The sequence below is a fragment of the Cucurbitaria berberidis genome (genome assembly GCF_010015615.1).
Source record: "Cucurbitaria berberidis CBS 394.84 unplaced genomic scaffold K460scaffold_3, whole genome shotgun sequence".
NCBI classification, from domain to species: domain Eukaryota; kingdom Fungi; phylum Ascomycota; class Dothideomycetes; order Pleosporales; family Cucurbitariaceae; genus Cucurbitaria; species Cucurbitaria berberidis.
The window spans coordinates 2743157-2757684 of record NW_024468937.1 but is presented as its reverse complement, the minus strand read 5'-3'; the positions used below and the strand labels follow the sequence as shown (position 1 = coordinate 2757684).

Here is a 14528-nt window from a genome sequence, read left to right as displayed (position 1 = left end):
AGGAGTCGCTAACGGAGGGGGCCCAAAGAAGAAGGCGGAGAGCTTAGCGCCAGCGTAATTCGCCGAAGTAGGCCAATCGTAATGAGGTATTAGTGTTACACCCGACTTTGGTTCTATTTTGTAGATCTGGACTAGTAGATCACCTGCCCATTGGAAGAAGGTCAAACGTAGGACAAAAATTGATAGGGATGTATGTAAAGAAGCCTGATGCCCACCATTTTTAAAAGGAGCTCGGATTTCACTCTCGTCCTCCCTTACCTGCTCACTGCATCTTCATCATGAAGTACTCTCTTGTCGCAGCTCTTCTTGTTCAGAGCACCGTTGTGCTTGCTCATCTCCTACCTGTCCACCTGAAAGCACCAACCGCGGCGCATTTCCTTGAAATTGTCCGCAACGACACCTACGATCTTGGATGTCGAGCAATCGCGCATCCTACTGAGGATGGCCACTTCAAGTTGCATGCCCTTCTTACCGAGGAACAAATTGCTCACCTCGAAAACGAGTACAAGGCTGTACCAGAGATCTCGCTGCACAGAGCAGACTTGACCAAACGAGCAGCAACAGCACCCATCGGAACCGGGGACCGCTTCAAGGCCGGCACCGTTACCCCTGTTGGCCTTGGAACTCAGGCTGCGGGCTCGACAATCAGCAGTTTGATGAACGTCGCTGAGATCACATCTGCCGTTCAAGCACTCGCAAAGAATGCCGGTGTCACTACTATTACACTGCCGAATAGGACCTTTAACGGCGCAACCCAAATCGCCGCATACGTTGGCGCTGGCACAGACAAGTCAAAATACCACCTCTATCTCAGCGCAGGCGTGCACGCCCGTGAACGGGGAGGTCCAGATCAACTCATCTACTGGATATCTGACCTTCTCGCTGCCAAAAAGTCGGGTGGCGGCCTGACATACGGAAGGAAGACGTACACCAACGCGCAAGTCAACAGCGTGCTGAACGCAGGAATTGTCTTCTTCCCACTCGTGAACCCGGATGGCGTAGCATACGATCAATCCAGCGGTTCCCTATGGCGCAAGAACAGAAACACCCGCTCCGGCAGCAGCGGCACTTCCATCGGCGTAGACATCAATCGAAACTTCGACTTTCTCTGGAACTTCAGGAAATACTTCGACGCGTCTGAGTCACCAGCATCTACATCGCCTAGCTCCGAGACGTTCTACGGCACAGCCGCTGCCTCGGAGCCAGAGACTAAGAACCACGTCTCGGTTTACGACTCCTTCCCCAAGATCCGCTGGTTCATGGACATCCATTCCGCAGCTGGGGATTTGCTGTACAGTTGGGGTGACGACGACGACCAGAGCACCAGCACTGCGATGAACTTCCTCAACGCAGCATACGACGGGAAGCGCGGCGTTGTCAACGACCAGGTGTACAGGGAGTACATTCCCTCCGCCGACGCGGCGAACGTCAAGAACGTAGCTGGCAAGACCGTTGCAGCGATGAAAGCAGTGGGCGGCCGATCCTACAATGCTATGCAAGCCGTAGGCCTGTACCCTACCTCCGGTGCAACCGACGACTATGCATTCAGCAGGTTCTGGGCGAAGAGCGGAGTCAATAAAGTATACGGTTTCACCATGGAGTTTGGGTAAGTACTGCCCCAGAAGACATGATACATTTGCGAAATCAATTACTAATTTAGCTACTTTCTCTGATTAGATACTCGACTAACTTCTACCCCACCTTAACGGAGTTCAACCAGAATATCCTGGACACGAATGCCGGATTCATGGACTGGGCGTTGGCTGCTATTAGCGTTGGGCTCGAGTAGCGCTGACATACAAGGAATGAACGATGACGCCGTCAAGATGACTAAGGGGTTTTTATTACAAGTCAAATTAACATGACGTGAAGCTCCATATGCACAAATCAATCTAAATGCAATTTCAAACATCTACTTCAACTTGAACCCGCCCACACAGCCGTATTGGAAAAGTCCCTCAGGATCATACGTCCTACTCACAGCTCGCAGAAAATCAACATTCTTTTCCCCATACCCCTCAAACGGCTTCTGCCAACTGCCGCAATAATTCAAATACCTATATCGATGCGCCGTCCCTTTGCCTACTGCAAAACGATCAATCTGCTCAATCGCCATTCGCGTGAGAGATTGTACAAGTCCATCGTCCTTAGCAAGCGCCCAGTTCACCGTGAAACTGACATTGACCAAGGATTCGTTGGTCGACGAGGAAAGGCCAAGTGGGTTGGGGTCGCCTTTGCGCGCCCAGTCTGGGAGAAGGGGTTGCAGGACGAGTGTCCATGACATGGCTTTGATATTGTGCTTTCGGATAGAAGTAATAGCATCGCGGTACGCTTTGTGTGTAGCTTCGAGTGTCTCCTTGTCGTTCTTGTTAGTCGTTGTAGCAAATTCCTGTCGTCGGCCAGGTGGATTCAGAACGCTCACCTCATCCGTTGCACTCGACAAGCTTTTTACAGAACATGTGCTCCAAAATCTCCAGAGCTTTGGAAATGCTGAGCTCTGCCAACACGTAGCCCACCCCTTGTCGCCCATAGGTGGTTTGGTGTGGACGAGATTTACAGCGATGGCTTGGATGCCGAGTTGTTGGAGATAGGTGAAGCAGGCTAGTGGCCCGGCGGCGTACTCGTCGTGTGTTTTCCCTTCATCATTGATAACGACTCTATCAACGAATTCATGGAATGCTGAGAGGACCTTTGGTGCTTCAAATGGAAAAATGTACAGAAACCCACTCCAAATGTCAGTAGACGGAAAGGTGTGCGCAGTGAAGCGTGTGACGATGCCGAAGTTATTCGAGCCGCCTTTGAGTGCTCGCCAAAGGTCAGAGTTCTGCGTTTTTGAAGCTATAGCGATGGAACCGTTGGCAAGCACAATCTCATACTGAATAATGTTGGAGCAAACGAATCCGAAGCGTGGCGAGAAGAACGACAGGCCGCCACCTAGTATCAAACCGCCCACCCCAACGGCGGAGTTTCTGCCTCCTACGGCCGCGAGACCTTTCGCTTCCAAAACTTTGGAAACCTGAATCCACTTGCATCCAGCTCCAATGATGACACTCTTTCCGTCGTCTGACGGTGTGACTTCGTTGAAGAGACTCATGTCGATGAGCGAACCACCTTTGATGCTCGAAGCGCCAGCAACGGGAGAATGGCCACCGCCTCGAACAGCAAAGATACCTTCCAATATACTCTCTGAAATCTTGGACTCTTTCCTTCGCTGATCGAATTCGCTCTTCAATATCTTCACGGTTCGGGATAGCTCCTGCACATCACGTGGTCGGACGACACATGACGGTCGAACTTCGCACGCTTTCTGGTCCCAATACGAGTTCGTTGACTGCTTGAATGATGCGGCGTTCTCCGGCGAGATGATACTTTCGGGGAGTGCTGACATCAGCTTTGCCCTCAATTGCTGTGCGGGCTCAGACAAGCTCCCCTCAAGATCCAACGACATAGACGTCTCCGCTCCCGCATTCTTTCGAGTCTGCGAGCTTCTGACGCGAAGGCGGTAAACGATGTAAACTGATGTGATGAGGGCAATGTAAAGAGTAGACATGATCAATGAGAAGGGCATGATGGGCGTTGTTGATAGGAAACAGCAGAGAGGGCGGGCGGGGATTCATTTAGTCAAAATTCGATCGGCCCCAACTACTACTGTAGGGGTTCATTGCTGCTCACTATTGTATTGCGGCGTGAGTTGTCGTCCGTTTAAAGTAGAGTCGCGCTGACATAATCACTCACCCGCATCCATTAAACCATCCTACAAAGAAACTGCGGAAGAATCTTTGATTGTCAGACTCGAATCCGCAGCTACAGAATCTGCCCAGCTATTTTGCACTTGCCTTGGCGCTGTGGGTCTACAACCTCCTCACAAGAAGCCTCGTAAAAGGACTTGGTAACCTCACCTTTCCAAATGTCAAACACGGTCTTGCTTGGTTTCTAATGATTTAAGGCCGTAAGAAGTGCGCGGAATGACTGCTCTCCTAGTTTATGTACGAGGTGTCGCGCAGTGAGGTAGAGTTTCTCTACGTCTTGCATGATATGTTCTGTAGAAAGAGACTGGCATATATTATACCCTTCCAGTCAAAGAATTTGATTATGGGAAATGGAAGAAGTCGCGACACCGAAGTCGCACTAGCTTAATAGCACCCGGCACGTCCTATCTCAGCCTCCTCATGAATTGAAACCATGTCTACCGCTCTTTATATGTCAAACTAGGAAATCCAGTTGGGGGGTATATCGTACAATCATTAAACTCGTGCATTAGGAAACCAGTGCTTCACCCACCTATCGAGCACTTTCGGCCCAACAGGCTTCACAAGATATCCATCTGCGCCGACATCTTCTGCATTTTTCCGATCAGACGGCGAATCCTGGCCCGTAACAATGAAGATTACACTTTTCTTCCATCCGTTCTCCGCTTCTAGCGCGCGGATCTGCCGCGTCGCTTCGATGCCGTCGCGGACTGGCATCTGGAGATCCATGAAAATCAACTCGATGGGCTGTTGCGGGTTGTCGGCGGGTGATCGATTATCGAGAAAATGGCTAACGGCTTGTTCGCCGTCGGTGGCCGCTTGGTAGGGGAGTGCGCGACGGCTGCAGTACATTTTAAGAAGGCGAAGATTGATCGCGTTGTCGTCTACGAGGAGGGCCATTGGTTGCTTCGATTCTGGTGATGATAGAACCACGGGTATCAAGGGCTCAGTTTCGATGTGTAGGGTCTGTATTGATTGTTCGAGTTCCGACTGTACGCTTTGTGGGAAAATTGAGCCTCGTTGAGGCGATAGCTCCGCTAGGCCGTCTATGATTAATGCTACTTCTGGAGCGGGTTTAAAAGGTACACTGTCATAGGGGCGAATTTCTGGGTCTGTTGTTGCAGATCCAAACTCCGCGAGTATCATGTCAGCCTCCTGTAAGGCTTCCTCAAACGTAGTCGACAGAAAGGGCCCTCGGGCATACACGATATTATCCTGTCTTTGAATGTGTTTACCGTCAAAGTCGAATAAGTATGCGGATTCGGGAACTAGGCAGATGGCGACCTGCCCCTTACTGATTTGTGATATGTGTTTGTAGAGCTCGGCCAGGTTGGGCGTGAAGTCGAGGACCAACAATGAACTGTTCGAAGTCTCAGATTCGACATATCCATGGACTGTAAGGTACTTGCTGAAGTACCGGCCAAGGGGAGATGTTCTTGAGTCGAAAGACATCCTGCCGAATATCGGTGGAAGCTGAATAAGCCTCTCTTTGATTGAACGACTGGGAGGAAATGAGCTTGCACATATAGGCTCACTAAAGATGGCTCTAAAGTGTGAACCTCCTCCAAGACGAGAGGATACAAGCGAAACGGTGCCGTTCATGAGCAGCGCAGATCTACAAGCTAGCGTTAAGCCAAGTCCAGCTTCTGCGGTATTTGGATCGACCTTCTCGTAGGCGTTGAAAATACGTTCGTGATCGCATGAGGATATACCCCGACCGTTATCTTCGACATCGACAATGAGCGACGAGTAGTCGTGGGACACGGAGAGGGTGACGGCCACTACACCGCCTTCAGCGTGTTGAATACCGTTTGTTACCAGCGGCTGGATACTGTCAAGGAATAGGCGTAGATCGAACGCTAACATGTTTAGATTCGGCGGGAAGTGATGGTGAATGAGAACGGATGGTCTGCTAGAGACTTTCTCTGGCATTGCCGCATAGCTTTCGTTTAGTAAGGCGGACTCGAGCTCCCCGACTGTGTGTAATGCAGTGTGACGCTCCGCTTGCGCAATGTCCGCCCATTGGTTGAGCTTGATCAAACTGTTCACTGTTGCTATAAGCTCCCGCGCTGAAGTTCTGATCGTCCGGATGTACACGGATGGATCTAATTGTTCAACGTTGGGAGTCGTGCCAGGCGAGGTCGTAGCTGACATTGGCACCACGTTTAGCGACTTCAATTCTTCTGTCAGAAGCTCGACGGAGCCTAGAATGCCGTGAATAGGCGTTCGTAGTGAATGCGTAATGCCCCGTAGAAAAGTTTCTTTCACATTCAAAGCCTCCTTCAGCAAGCGACTTTGCCAATAACGGGACAAAATGGTTGCACACATGTTCACAAACCACGAGTCGACATCATCGAAAATCATCCGAAAGTCGTTGCATCCCACCACGAGGAATGTGGGTACGCGCTGGCTTGCGCACTGCGTAGAGATGACACGGACCACCCTAGATGTACCCATGTCCAGATGGTTGAGCTCCTCGATAACATGGTCGAATTGCTCGGTATCTTCCCACAAACCATGCTCTAGGTCTGCCGTCTTGAACACTGTGCCTCCGTCGAGTATGATCTGGCCATTAGTCGTTTGGTGGATACCCACAGTCGTGCCCGGGTAAGCTTCCTGCAGCATTTCCGGTATTGCCTTTGTCATGTCCACATCGTCGTCGCATAGTTTCTGGGCTTTGGCAAGCATCTCCAGCATCCGCCTCCGGTCTCGCTGTCGTTTGGCTTTCGCGCTGTGAACTATATCGGCAACGATCCAGTCGGCAAGTCGAGCTAGTGTTCTTTGCTGAGTCTTTGAGAGCGGCCCCTGTACCGAATTTGAGGCGACACAGATGGAGCCAAACGCTACGTGCTCGCCAAACTCGGTTTCGAACTGTAGTGGTACGCCGGCATATGCACGAAGGCCACCTTTCTCGACGTGTGGTGACTTCTCAAACCGCCAGTCTTTTGGCATATCGAGTAATGAGAAGAGTGTCTGGGCGGTTTAGCAGAAGCCAGCCATTCGCTACAGTGCGATACGTACGCCTGGTGGTTGGTTGACTGTATGTGCACAAGTACTTTCACGCCTCGGTAGAATTGCTAGCGGAAGTCCAACAGTGGCCACGCGAGTATACGTGTTGTGGTCAAGGAGGCCAGCGATTACAAAGTCCCATCCTGAGGATTCCTTAGCAAGATGGACTTTTTCTTGCAGGCGAGACAGGAGCTCTTGGTCGTCGAGGGCGCCACGCGTGTAATAGAACACCATGGTCAGCCTCAGTCTCTCATTGCGTGTCAAGGTGGGGAACAGATAGCGATCCGTAGCACAATGTGGTGGACATTCTAGTCTCAAGGGGATGGTTGCCGGCGCCCAGTTGTCGTCCTTTTCTGGATAGACAGATCGGGCGAACTCGTCGGACCAGGGCTTGAGCGCGTAGTCGACATGTTCAACATCGAGAATGGGCGCAACCACGGTAGGCCGCGAGGTCGGAGACGGCGGGTCGTGCTTAAACGGGAGTACTGTATCTGCCCTGGGGAAAAAGGGCGCACGCTGGCCGGTGGCGGACTGCATTGAAAGGTCCGCGGGACATGTACATGCCCAGCATCGACGATAAGGGATCCTTTTCGAGATATAGAGACGCGTGTGGGCTATGGGGAGGGCCAGGCACGTAGCGTTTGGGCTAGCGCGACAGCTAAAAGTGAATCTTCAGCCTTTGCGTTCACTCTGCACCGTGCTGGGGTCCGTCTGGAGCAGTATCTCTTCAATTCACGGGCGGCGAAAAGGGAAGCCAGATTGCACTTGGCTATGGCGAATGCATGCTTTGAGGATGTAGAGCAGTCGAGGGCGCGTCGACGTAGATGGTACTGATGCGAAGCAAAAGCACGAGCGAACTGTTGTTGAGCAAGATTAGGGAAGCGGGGCTACCAGGAGCCGGGGCTGCCGAATAGAAAGAGCCACTCCGACCTGTTCCTCCAGTACCGAAGACCACAAACCAGTTTTCAGTCCAACGGCGTGCCGCTTGCTGCTTAACATGGCAACGTTTGCAGGCGACCTTGGTATAGCGCGGGAAAAAAACGCCGAATAACGTTTTAGTCGCGGCAGGGGCCGGCCTTCCTCGAGTAGCTAATTGGTTCGGTCGACAGTGACAGGCGGGCCTCCAATTTGATCATGTGAGCGCTAGTCGCACTGCGAAGCACCTCGGGAGTGCTCCCGGCTTTCTAGCAGGACTTGGTTGTATTTCATTCTGAGTCTGCTCTACAAATAGATTTGAGGAGTCTGGTTAGTCTGTTTGTATTCGTTCGAGATTGCGGTGAGCTTCGGCGAGTGGACCCACTATGCGCAATATGAACAACAAGGTCTTGTCAGAAATGCCCAATGAGTTTATTGCTAACGATTCTGAAGAGTGATATATATCACCATATGCATGTTCATGAAATGCTCATAACCCATGCAGCGCTAAACATCTGACGCCTGCGAATGAAGGAGCCAGCTATCTGAACCCCATCGCTCATCACTTATACGTTAAGTCATCAACATTAGTAGAGAGTAGAGTATCCCAGACCAAAACGCCATGCAAGGACAGCCTCCTGTAGAAAGCTTCCAGGGCCTCCAGTGTGGCTTCAAAAATCAAAGCGACTCCTCCCTCTCCGTGACTGTCCACCTCCTCTTCGGTCCTCGTCCATGCTCATGTACACCTTGTAGCTTCGGCGGCCCCCATAGCTTATTCTCGCTCTTCGGTTGCACCTTCGCACCCCAGAGACTGGACGTGGTGGTACTGCTTGTTCCGCCCTGAGCTTTGACCAGTGGAGTGATGTTGTCATGCCTCTCTTTCTCCTCTTTGGAGTCCAGTTTACTCAGTCTGTTTGTCACTTCGGGTGTGCCATCTAAAGCTGGGATGGCCGTAGTGGTGGCAGCGGCAGCGGCAGCGGTAGGCTTTGGTTTGGGTGCTTGATTCGAGAAGTTGAGCACCATGTCCCCACCTGGACTTGAGCGACCGTCGTTATATGCGTCTGCAATTGGAGTCCGAGATCCAGACCAAAGACCCGTCGATGGTGATGCGGCACCACTGGTTCTGTGGTGCCCATGCATGTAGCTTGAGTTGGATCCAGAACTCATGGTCCTTCGTACACTACCCAGCGAACTATTCCAACTCCTGTGAGGCTCCCCGAGAGCAAAGGGTGAGTCCATAGGGCTGTTGGTTGTCGGAGTTCCATTGAATCGCCGCCGGGAGTCGATTGACGGACTTGCTACCACAGCCGGAGAGCCAACTTGTGCTTGTGGTGGTTTTGAGGGGTCAACTCCAGGCCGCAAGTGATCAGTCGAAGCGAGAAGCTTCATCTCGTATGTATCTGTCATTCCAGGGTCAGCAACGGAGAGACGCCGTTCGTGGATGGTAGACACGGATGGCTTTCGAGGTTCAGCTCTGCGGACAGCCATAGACAACGAGGCGAGGCCCACATCTATGAGCACAGGCTGGTTCGCGATGGCACCAAGTAAAGCGTTGCAGCCAGCACCGTGTGTAATCAATACCAGCACAAGCTCCTCATCGTCGTCGCCATCTATTTCATCTTTCAATGTCGGAAAAGGGTCCGAGGACGAGTGCGAGATAGGTGGCGGGGACTTGTTCGACAAGACTTTGAACATGAATCCAGGGAACCGATCCTTTGGAGGTGTTGCACCATGTTCTCTGTACCATTGCATCATACCGGCTAATCCTCTGCGGAAGCGCTTATGCATCGTGCTCCACTCATCGCCATATTCCCCACCATCGCCCCAGTCTTGCGGTGCGCGCATACTATCCCATTGGAAATCGACTTCAACGCAGGCCTCTCGTGCATGAGAGAAGTACCCACGTGGTATCGGATCCGCAGGAGAGACCAAGTATGAAGGAACGGGTGCTTCGTAGATGCGACTTGATTTATGTGGTGATGGTACAACAAGCGGTGTTGCCGCCTCCCTCGATTTCGTCTTCTGTAAGGTGATGCCGCTGGCATAGCTGCTTGAACGTTCCCTGAATGGCGGGGGCTGGGCCAGGCTGCTCATAGCCGGAAGGTTCGCATTCTCAGTGCTCTGGCGATTTTTGGTGGTTGTTCCACCTTTTACCCAACCGCCCGGGAAATGGCCCTTGCTACTGTGCGTGTTTGGCTGCTCCTGTATATAGTCGCCTCTTCGCAGCAAGTCTGCCTTCGCTCCTGCCACCATCATGGTCGAGTTTGGAGGTGATGTAATGTCTTCAAAGTAGTCTGGCGACAGCCATTCGCCGAGGAAAGCATCGATGCGCAACAAAGTCTTCTCTGGACCCGTGTATGGTTTCGGAAATACCTGTAGGTTACGGTCGACTAATGGCTCGATAGTCGTGGGCAGCAGATAGGGCGACTTGGAGCGGGGTGATTTCGCTGGTTGAGAGTTCCCCAGCAGACTTTTCCTGTCCTTTGACGGCGTTGGCGCTTTCAAATGTGGTGTAGTTGTAGTGGGATGCTGGTACTGAGATAGGCCCGCTGCAACTGCCGTGCTCGTCTGGACGCACCTCAGATACGGACTTGAGTGTATGACAATCTTGCGCTTCTTCTTCGGCCGTTGCAGGCCGTCTGATGGAGCGCTTCCACCTCTGGAGGCATCCAGCTTGCTAAACTCGAGATTCGCCAAATCATTATTGGGACTACTTCTTGCCGCTTCTGCCTGCTCGTCATCCCTCTGGTTGAGTAAGGCCGCTATCCGCAAGCCGAGCGCTTTCCCTTGTGCCCAGCCGCCGTAAGTAAGAGGAGGATCGTAGGGCGTCGGCGAGGTAAGATGCCATGTCTTGTCGGCGGCGTCGAGGCGAGCGCCATGTCTGTTGGACTGTGTTAGCCATGTGGCTCGGCATATGTAGCTGTGGTGTGTGTTAGACAGACGTACCTGGCGACAAAGACGACGGCGGGGCCTTTGGGCATGGCCACTAATGTGAGCTGCCGCCTTGGGTGCAGCTGTGAGGGGAGCCTGTACTACTATACATGCATACAGGATGTCACCCAGCGTCTGTGGAACCGAGAAATGCAACAGCACTGTTTACAACTTCTCGAACAGCGTCAACGGAAAGAAACTAATATGCTGCAAGCAGTCGACTGCTGGAGAGGGCGTGCGAGAGAGAGGGAGAGAGAGGGTCCACCTCGAAGTTTGCGGGCCGCAGAAAGCTATGACACAATGGCGTCCCACAACTTCTCTTGGTGATGAGGGGGTTGGGATTTGTTTTGCGATGCCTGTGGTCCATCAATATATCCGGCCACATCACCTGCACCACCTACCGCTCCATGCGAACCTCTCGACGCGTTCTCTATGCACGTGGCTGCAAAAGAAAAAGGCATATAGTGTTTCTCCGTCCGCTACCGGACTTACTGAGAGCTGGTGGGGCTGGGAGCTTGGACGCCCGACTAGTAGTACACTGAATTAGCATGTGATCGTCTACTTGAGACTTCTTCTATCCTTGTCTACCCTAAGTATCCTAAATGTTATGCCATGGTTTAGCCTGTGACTACTCTGCATGTTGACGTTTCAGGTTTCTTTTTATCGAAAAAGACTGGCGGTCACAGTGCATTTGTTCTGTCAATGACTGGATTGCAACGAGTCGTGCGGGGACCCCCAAACATCTATATCAAAGTTCGATTTAACAGCAGGTGCAAATACTTGAATAACTTTGGTAATAATTATCCCCCAGCCCACGGATACAGGCAGGCTCTCCAGTCCTCCTACTCCAAATAATCCCCGTTGGTCTCTTTGTGAATGACATCGAACAACGGTTTCGCAGAAAACCAGCCGGCCATGTTACTTCCCACAACCTTGTGCGTGTACTGTGCGTCTTCTTCATCAATCTTCACTGTTTCGCCACCTCGCCCAGCAGCTGCCGCATCTGCCAGGAGCTGCGCATGACAGCACTTTTCCAGGCTCATGAACCAAAACACTGCCTCTTCAATACTTTTGCCTACCGTCAACAGACCATGGTTCTGCAGTAACGCGGCTTTGTTGTTGCCGAGGGCCTTGGCTATGTTTTTGCCCTCCTCTTCGGCTAGGACGATACCATTGAAGCTCTCGTACAATACATGGTCGTTGTGAACTGAAGATTGAGGTAAGACGTTAGTAAACGTCTCACGTGTATTTCGCACACCAACGTTACTTACAGGCGCAAGAGTCTTGTGTGATCGTGTCCAACTTCCGGCCAAGGGCGCAGAAGGCACGGCCGTAGATGGAGTGTGAGTGTGCTGCACAGTTTACCTCCGGGCGCGCCGAATGTACTGCATGATGGATCATGTACGCGGCGTTATTCAGGAGTCGGACTTCTCCGCCGTCGATTACCTCGCCGGCATGGTTCACGAGGATAAGATCAGATGCTTTGATCAAGCTAAACGCCACGCCGAAGGGGTTTACCCAGAAATTGGTCGGATCCACGGGATCCTAGGACTGTCAGCACCTCCAATTGTCAACTCATTTGCCCTCAGGGCGTAGTCGAATATACCCTCAGCGTTATATGTCCGGCTACGCCTTCGTCGAATCCGTATTTGCCAAATATTCTGAATGCAGCAGCGAGCCGGCCCTTCAGATATGCGCGCTCCTTATACGGGTCATCAAACTTCGGCGGACTCGGGAACTTGAAGTTCTTCAACTTTCCCGTCCTTTCATCTAGTCCGGGCTCGAGGGGCGCGGTGGTGTTAGGCTTCTGTTCGTCGCCATTTTGAGGCTCAATCGCCGACGGAGGAGCCATAGTAAAGGGAGGTGTTCAAAGAATGGGTGAGGTTTAATTGAAGATAGGGAATGAACTGAAGAAGTAGAAGTGGCCACCCACCAAGGTAGTCCGCACGGCTACCTCGGAACTACACCCTCACAACATCGCCCTATAGCCACTAGGACTAAACTACCAAGTTGCTCCACCGTAAAATAATCCTAATCTTTGTCTTATGAGACTAGTACATCAAACTGCGGTGCGATGGTTGGCCAGGACTTGTTAACTGAATGCGGGGCAAATAGCGGGGTCAGTAGATGCTCGGAGACTACAGCGAAGCTCGGTACTTCGTAACGCAGTCGTCGCAAATGACGTGGCGTAAGCTGATGCCGATGTTTTTTTATGAGTCCAAATCTCATATGCGTTTGCGACGGCGTTCGAGGGAGCATGTTCATCGGGTTAAAGAGCCACTTCCGACATACACTACTCAGTTAGGTAAGTTCGTGTACCATACAGCTCTATCATGATACGATGACCCAATTCATAGAAATGTTGATTGTATACTCATACACATATGCTAAGCCAACACGATCATCCTCACATTTGCCTTCCTACTCGGCAACCCAAACAGCAGCCATGCCCATTCCGGTGCCAATGCACATGGACGTCAAACCAATCTGCTGCTTCGTCCTCTTCAGCTCCGTAAGCAACGTGCTTACTTGCCGTGCGCCAGTCACGCCGAGCGGATGTCCAAAGGCAATAGCGCCACCCTTGGGGTTGATCTTCTTGGTATCCAGACCCAAATCATTGATGCAGTAGAGGCACTGGCTGGCAAAGGCTTCGTTGATCTCATAGATATCCACCTCGTCTTTGTTCAGTCCAGTCTTCTCAAGGACGACTGGGATAGCAGCCGCAGGTCCAACACCCATGAGTAGAGGCGGTACACCAACAATGGACGCCTGGACGTACTTGCCGATGATCTTTTGACCAAGGCGCTGCGCAGTGCTGCGCTTCATTAGGAGGACTGCGGCAGCGCCGTCGGAGATTTGCGATGCGTTGCCGGCATGGATAGAACCGTCTTTTGAGAAAGCTGGGCGGATTTTGCCTAACGACTCAGCGGTGATACCCTGCCTGACGCCGTCGTCCTTCGACACGGTGATTGTCTTCACCTCTTCGGTTTTAGGGTCCGTCCACTTCACCGTCAAAGGAGCGATCTCTTCGTCGAAGAGACCCTGCTTCTGCGCTTCGACGGCCTTTTGGAACGAAGCTGCGGCGAAGGCGTCCTGTTCTGATCGAGGAATTTTCTTCGCTTTGGCCATCTTTTCGGATAGTACGCCCATGGGTACTTTGCAGTTCGCGCTCTCCTTATGACTCTCCAGCAGCTCGCTGAATTCACTGACGGCTTGTGGTCCATATTGCGTACTCATGCTCTCCGCACCAGCGCCAATGCCAATTTCAATCATGCCGCTCTTGATCGCGTTCGCGATGTCAACGCATGCTTGTAGGCCGCTAGAGCATTGTCTGTTCAAGCTCTTGACTGCCGTTGTAACAGGGAAACCGGCAGCGAGGGCAGCAGCGCGGAATTCGGTCGCGCCACCACCGGGAGCGAGAACAGTGCCGACAGCGATATCTTCGACGAGAGCGGGGTCGATGCCCGAGCGCTCGATGAGAGCTTTGAAAGCGCCGTGGAGAAGGTCGGAAGCTTGGGTGTCTTTGAAGCCACCCTTTCCACCCTTGGTAAAGGGCGTTCGGAGCGCGCAGGTTACGACGATCTGTTGTAGTGTGCTGTTAGTGAGGAGTTCGAAAGCCTAGACTATGGAACACCGTGTTCTTGACAGTACAGACGTTGATCAATGAGCTCCGAAGCACTCGTTCGAATCGTCCGTCGAAATGCACTTACATCATCGGCATGCTTCTCTAGCACGCTTGACTTGCCCTTCTTGCTCGGCCCACCACCACTCAAGTGGCCCTCAACCTGCGACAGGCGTTCTTGAACTATTCAGACGTTAGCCACCCACTCCATCTTCATAGACCTGTCTCCTGCTCTGCTCTTCTTATCCTTGTTCTAAAGCTACGCACCTTTTGAGGGAGCCTGGTTTGCCATGGTGAATACT

The 14528-nt window shown here is 52.1% G+C and overlaps 6 protein-coding genes across 6 annotated transcripts; 1 reads left to right on the top strand and 5 right to left on the bottom strand.

The window, feature by feature from the left end:
- Nucleotides 1-278: 278 nt before the first annotated feature.
- On the top strand, nt 279-1789 carry K460DRAFT_376890 (Zn-dependent exopeptidase; the record flags this gene model as incomplete). Its single annotated transcript, XM_040934928.1, has 2 exons — nt 279-1606; nt 1678-1789. 2 exons carry the CDS (start codon nt 279-281, stop codon nt 1787-1789), a joined length of 1440 nt encoding a protein of 479 aa, XP_040788037.1.
- Nucleotides 1762-3915, bottom strand: K460DRAFT_109719 (Glucooligosaccharide oxidase). The gene is made up of 3 exons (XM_040926541.1): nt 3736-3915; nt 2423-3671; nt 1762-2365 (listed from the first exon to the last, which is right to left on the bottom strand). Exons 2-3 carry the CDS (start codon nt 3566-3568, stop codon nt 1913-1915), a joined length of 1599 nt encoding a protein of 532 aa, XP_040788036.1. The 5' UTR covers nt 3569-3671; nt 3736-3915; the 3' UTR covers nt 1762-1912.
- K460DRAFT_416731 (uncharacterized protein) lies at nt 3868-7617 on the bottom strand. Its single transcript, XM_040937829.1, has 2 exons — nt 6771-7617; nt 3868-6722 (listed from the first exon to the last, which is right to left on the bottom strand). The coding sequence occupies exons 1-2, from the start codon at nt 7293-7295 to the stop codon at nt 4245-4247; spliced, it is 3003 nt and encodes a 1000-aa protein (XP_040788035.1). The 5' UTR covers nt 7296-7617; the 3' UTR covers nt 3868-4244.
- Nucleotides 7618-8092: 475 nt separating this feature from the next.
- K460DRAFT_311905 (uncharacterized protein) lies at nt 8093-11048 on the bottom strand. Its single transcript, XM_040930201.1, has 2 exons — nt 10620-11048; nt 8093-10554 (listed from the first exon to the last, which is right to left on the bottom strand). Exons 1-2 carry the CDS (start codon nt 10652-10654, stop codon nt 8352-8354), a joined length of 2238 nt encoding a protein of 745 aa, XP_040788034.1. The 5' UTR covers nt 10655-11048; the 3' UTR covers nt 8093-8351.
- Nucleotides 11049-11297: 249 nt separating this feature from the next.
- Nucleotides 11298-12683, bottom strand: K460DRAFT_311901 (arad-like aldolase/epimerase). Its single transcript, XM_040930200.1, has 3 exons — nt 12211-12683; nt 11876-12149; nt 11298-11811 (listed from the first exon to the last, which is right to left on the bottom strand). The coding sequence occupies exons 1-3, from the start codon at nt 12454-12456 to the stop codon at nt 11447-11449; spliced, it is 885 nt and encodes a 294-aa protein (XP_040788033.1). The 5' UTR covers nt 12457-12683; the 3' UTR covers nt 11298-11446.
- Nucleotides 12684-13025: 342 nt separating this feature from the next.
- On the bottom strand, nt 13026-14518 carry K460DRAFT_405728 (3-ketoacyl-CoA thiolase-like protein; the record flags this gene model as incomplete). Its single annotated transcript, XM_040936881.1, has 3 exons — nt 13026-14186; nt 14315-14409; nt 14494-14518. 3 exons carry the CDS (start codon nt 14516-14518, stop codon nt 13026-13028), a joined length of 1281 nt encoding a protein of 426 aa, XP_040788032.1.
- Nucleotides 14519-14528: the final 10 nt, after the last annotated feature.

Excerpts from the sequence above, each read along its gene's own strand:
- K460DRAFT_311905 (XM_040930201.1), bottom strand. The coding sequence starts at position 10,654 with ATGCCCAAAGGCCCCGCCGTCGTCTTTGTCGCCAG. Across the intron at positions 10,555-10,619 it reads GCCGTCGTCTTTGTCGCCAG|ACATGGCGCTCGCCTCGACG; the intron begins GTACGTCTGTCT and ends ACAGTCCAACAG.
- K460DRAFT_109719 (XM_040926541.1), bottom strand. The coding sequence starts at position 3,568 with ATGCCCTTCTCATTGATCATGTCTACTCTTTACATTGCCCTCATCACA. Across the intron at positions 2,366-2,422 it reads TGTCGAGTGCAACGGATGAG|AACGACAAGGAGACACTCGA; the intron begins GTGAGCGTTCTG and ends ACGACTAACAAG.
- K460DRAFT_416731 (XM_040937829.1), bottom strand. The coding sequence starts at position 7,295 with ATGCAGTCCGCCACCGGCCAGCGTGCGCCCTTTTTCCCCAGGGCAGAT. Across the intron at positions 6,723-6,770 it reads CAGTCAACCAACCACCAGGC|ACACTCTTCTCATTACTCGA; the intron begins GTACGTATCGCA and ends TAAACCGCCCAG.
- K460DRAFT_311901 (XM_040930200.1), bottom strand. The coding sequence starts at position 12,456 with ATGGCTCCTCCGTCGGCGATTGAGCCTCAAAATGGCGACGAACAGAAG. Across the intron at positions 12,150-12,210 it reads CCGGACATATAACGCTGAGG|GATCCCGTGGATCCGACCAA; the intron begins GTATATTCGACT and ends TGACAGTCCTAG. Across the intron at positions 11,812-11,875 it reads CACACAAGACTCTTGCGCCT|TTCACAACGACCATGTATTG; the intron begins GTAAGTAACGTT and ends CTCAATCTTCAG.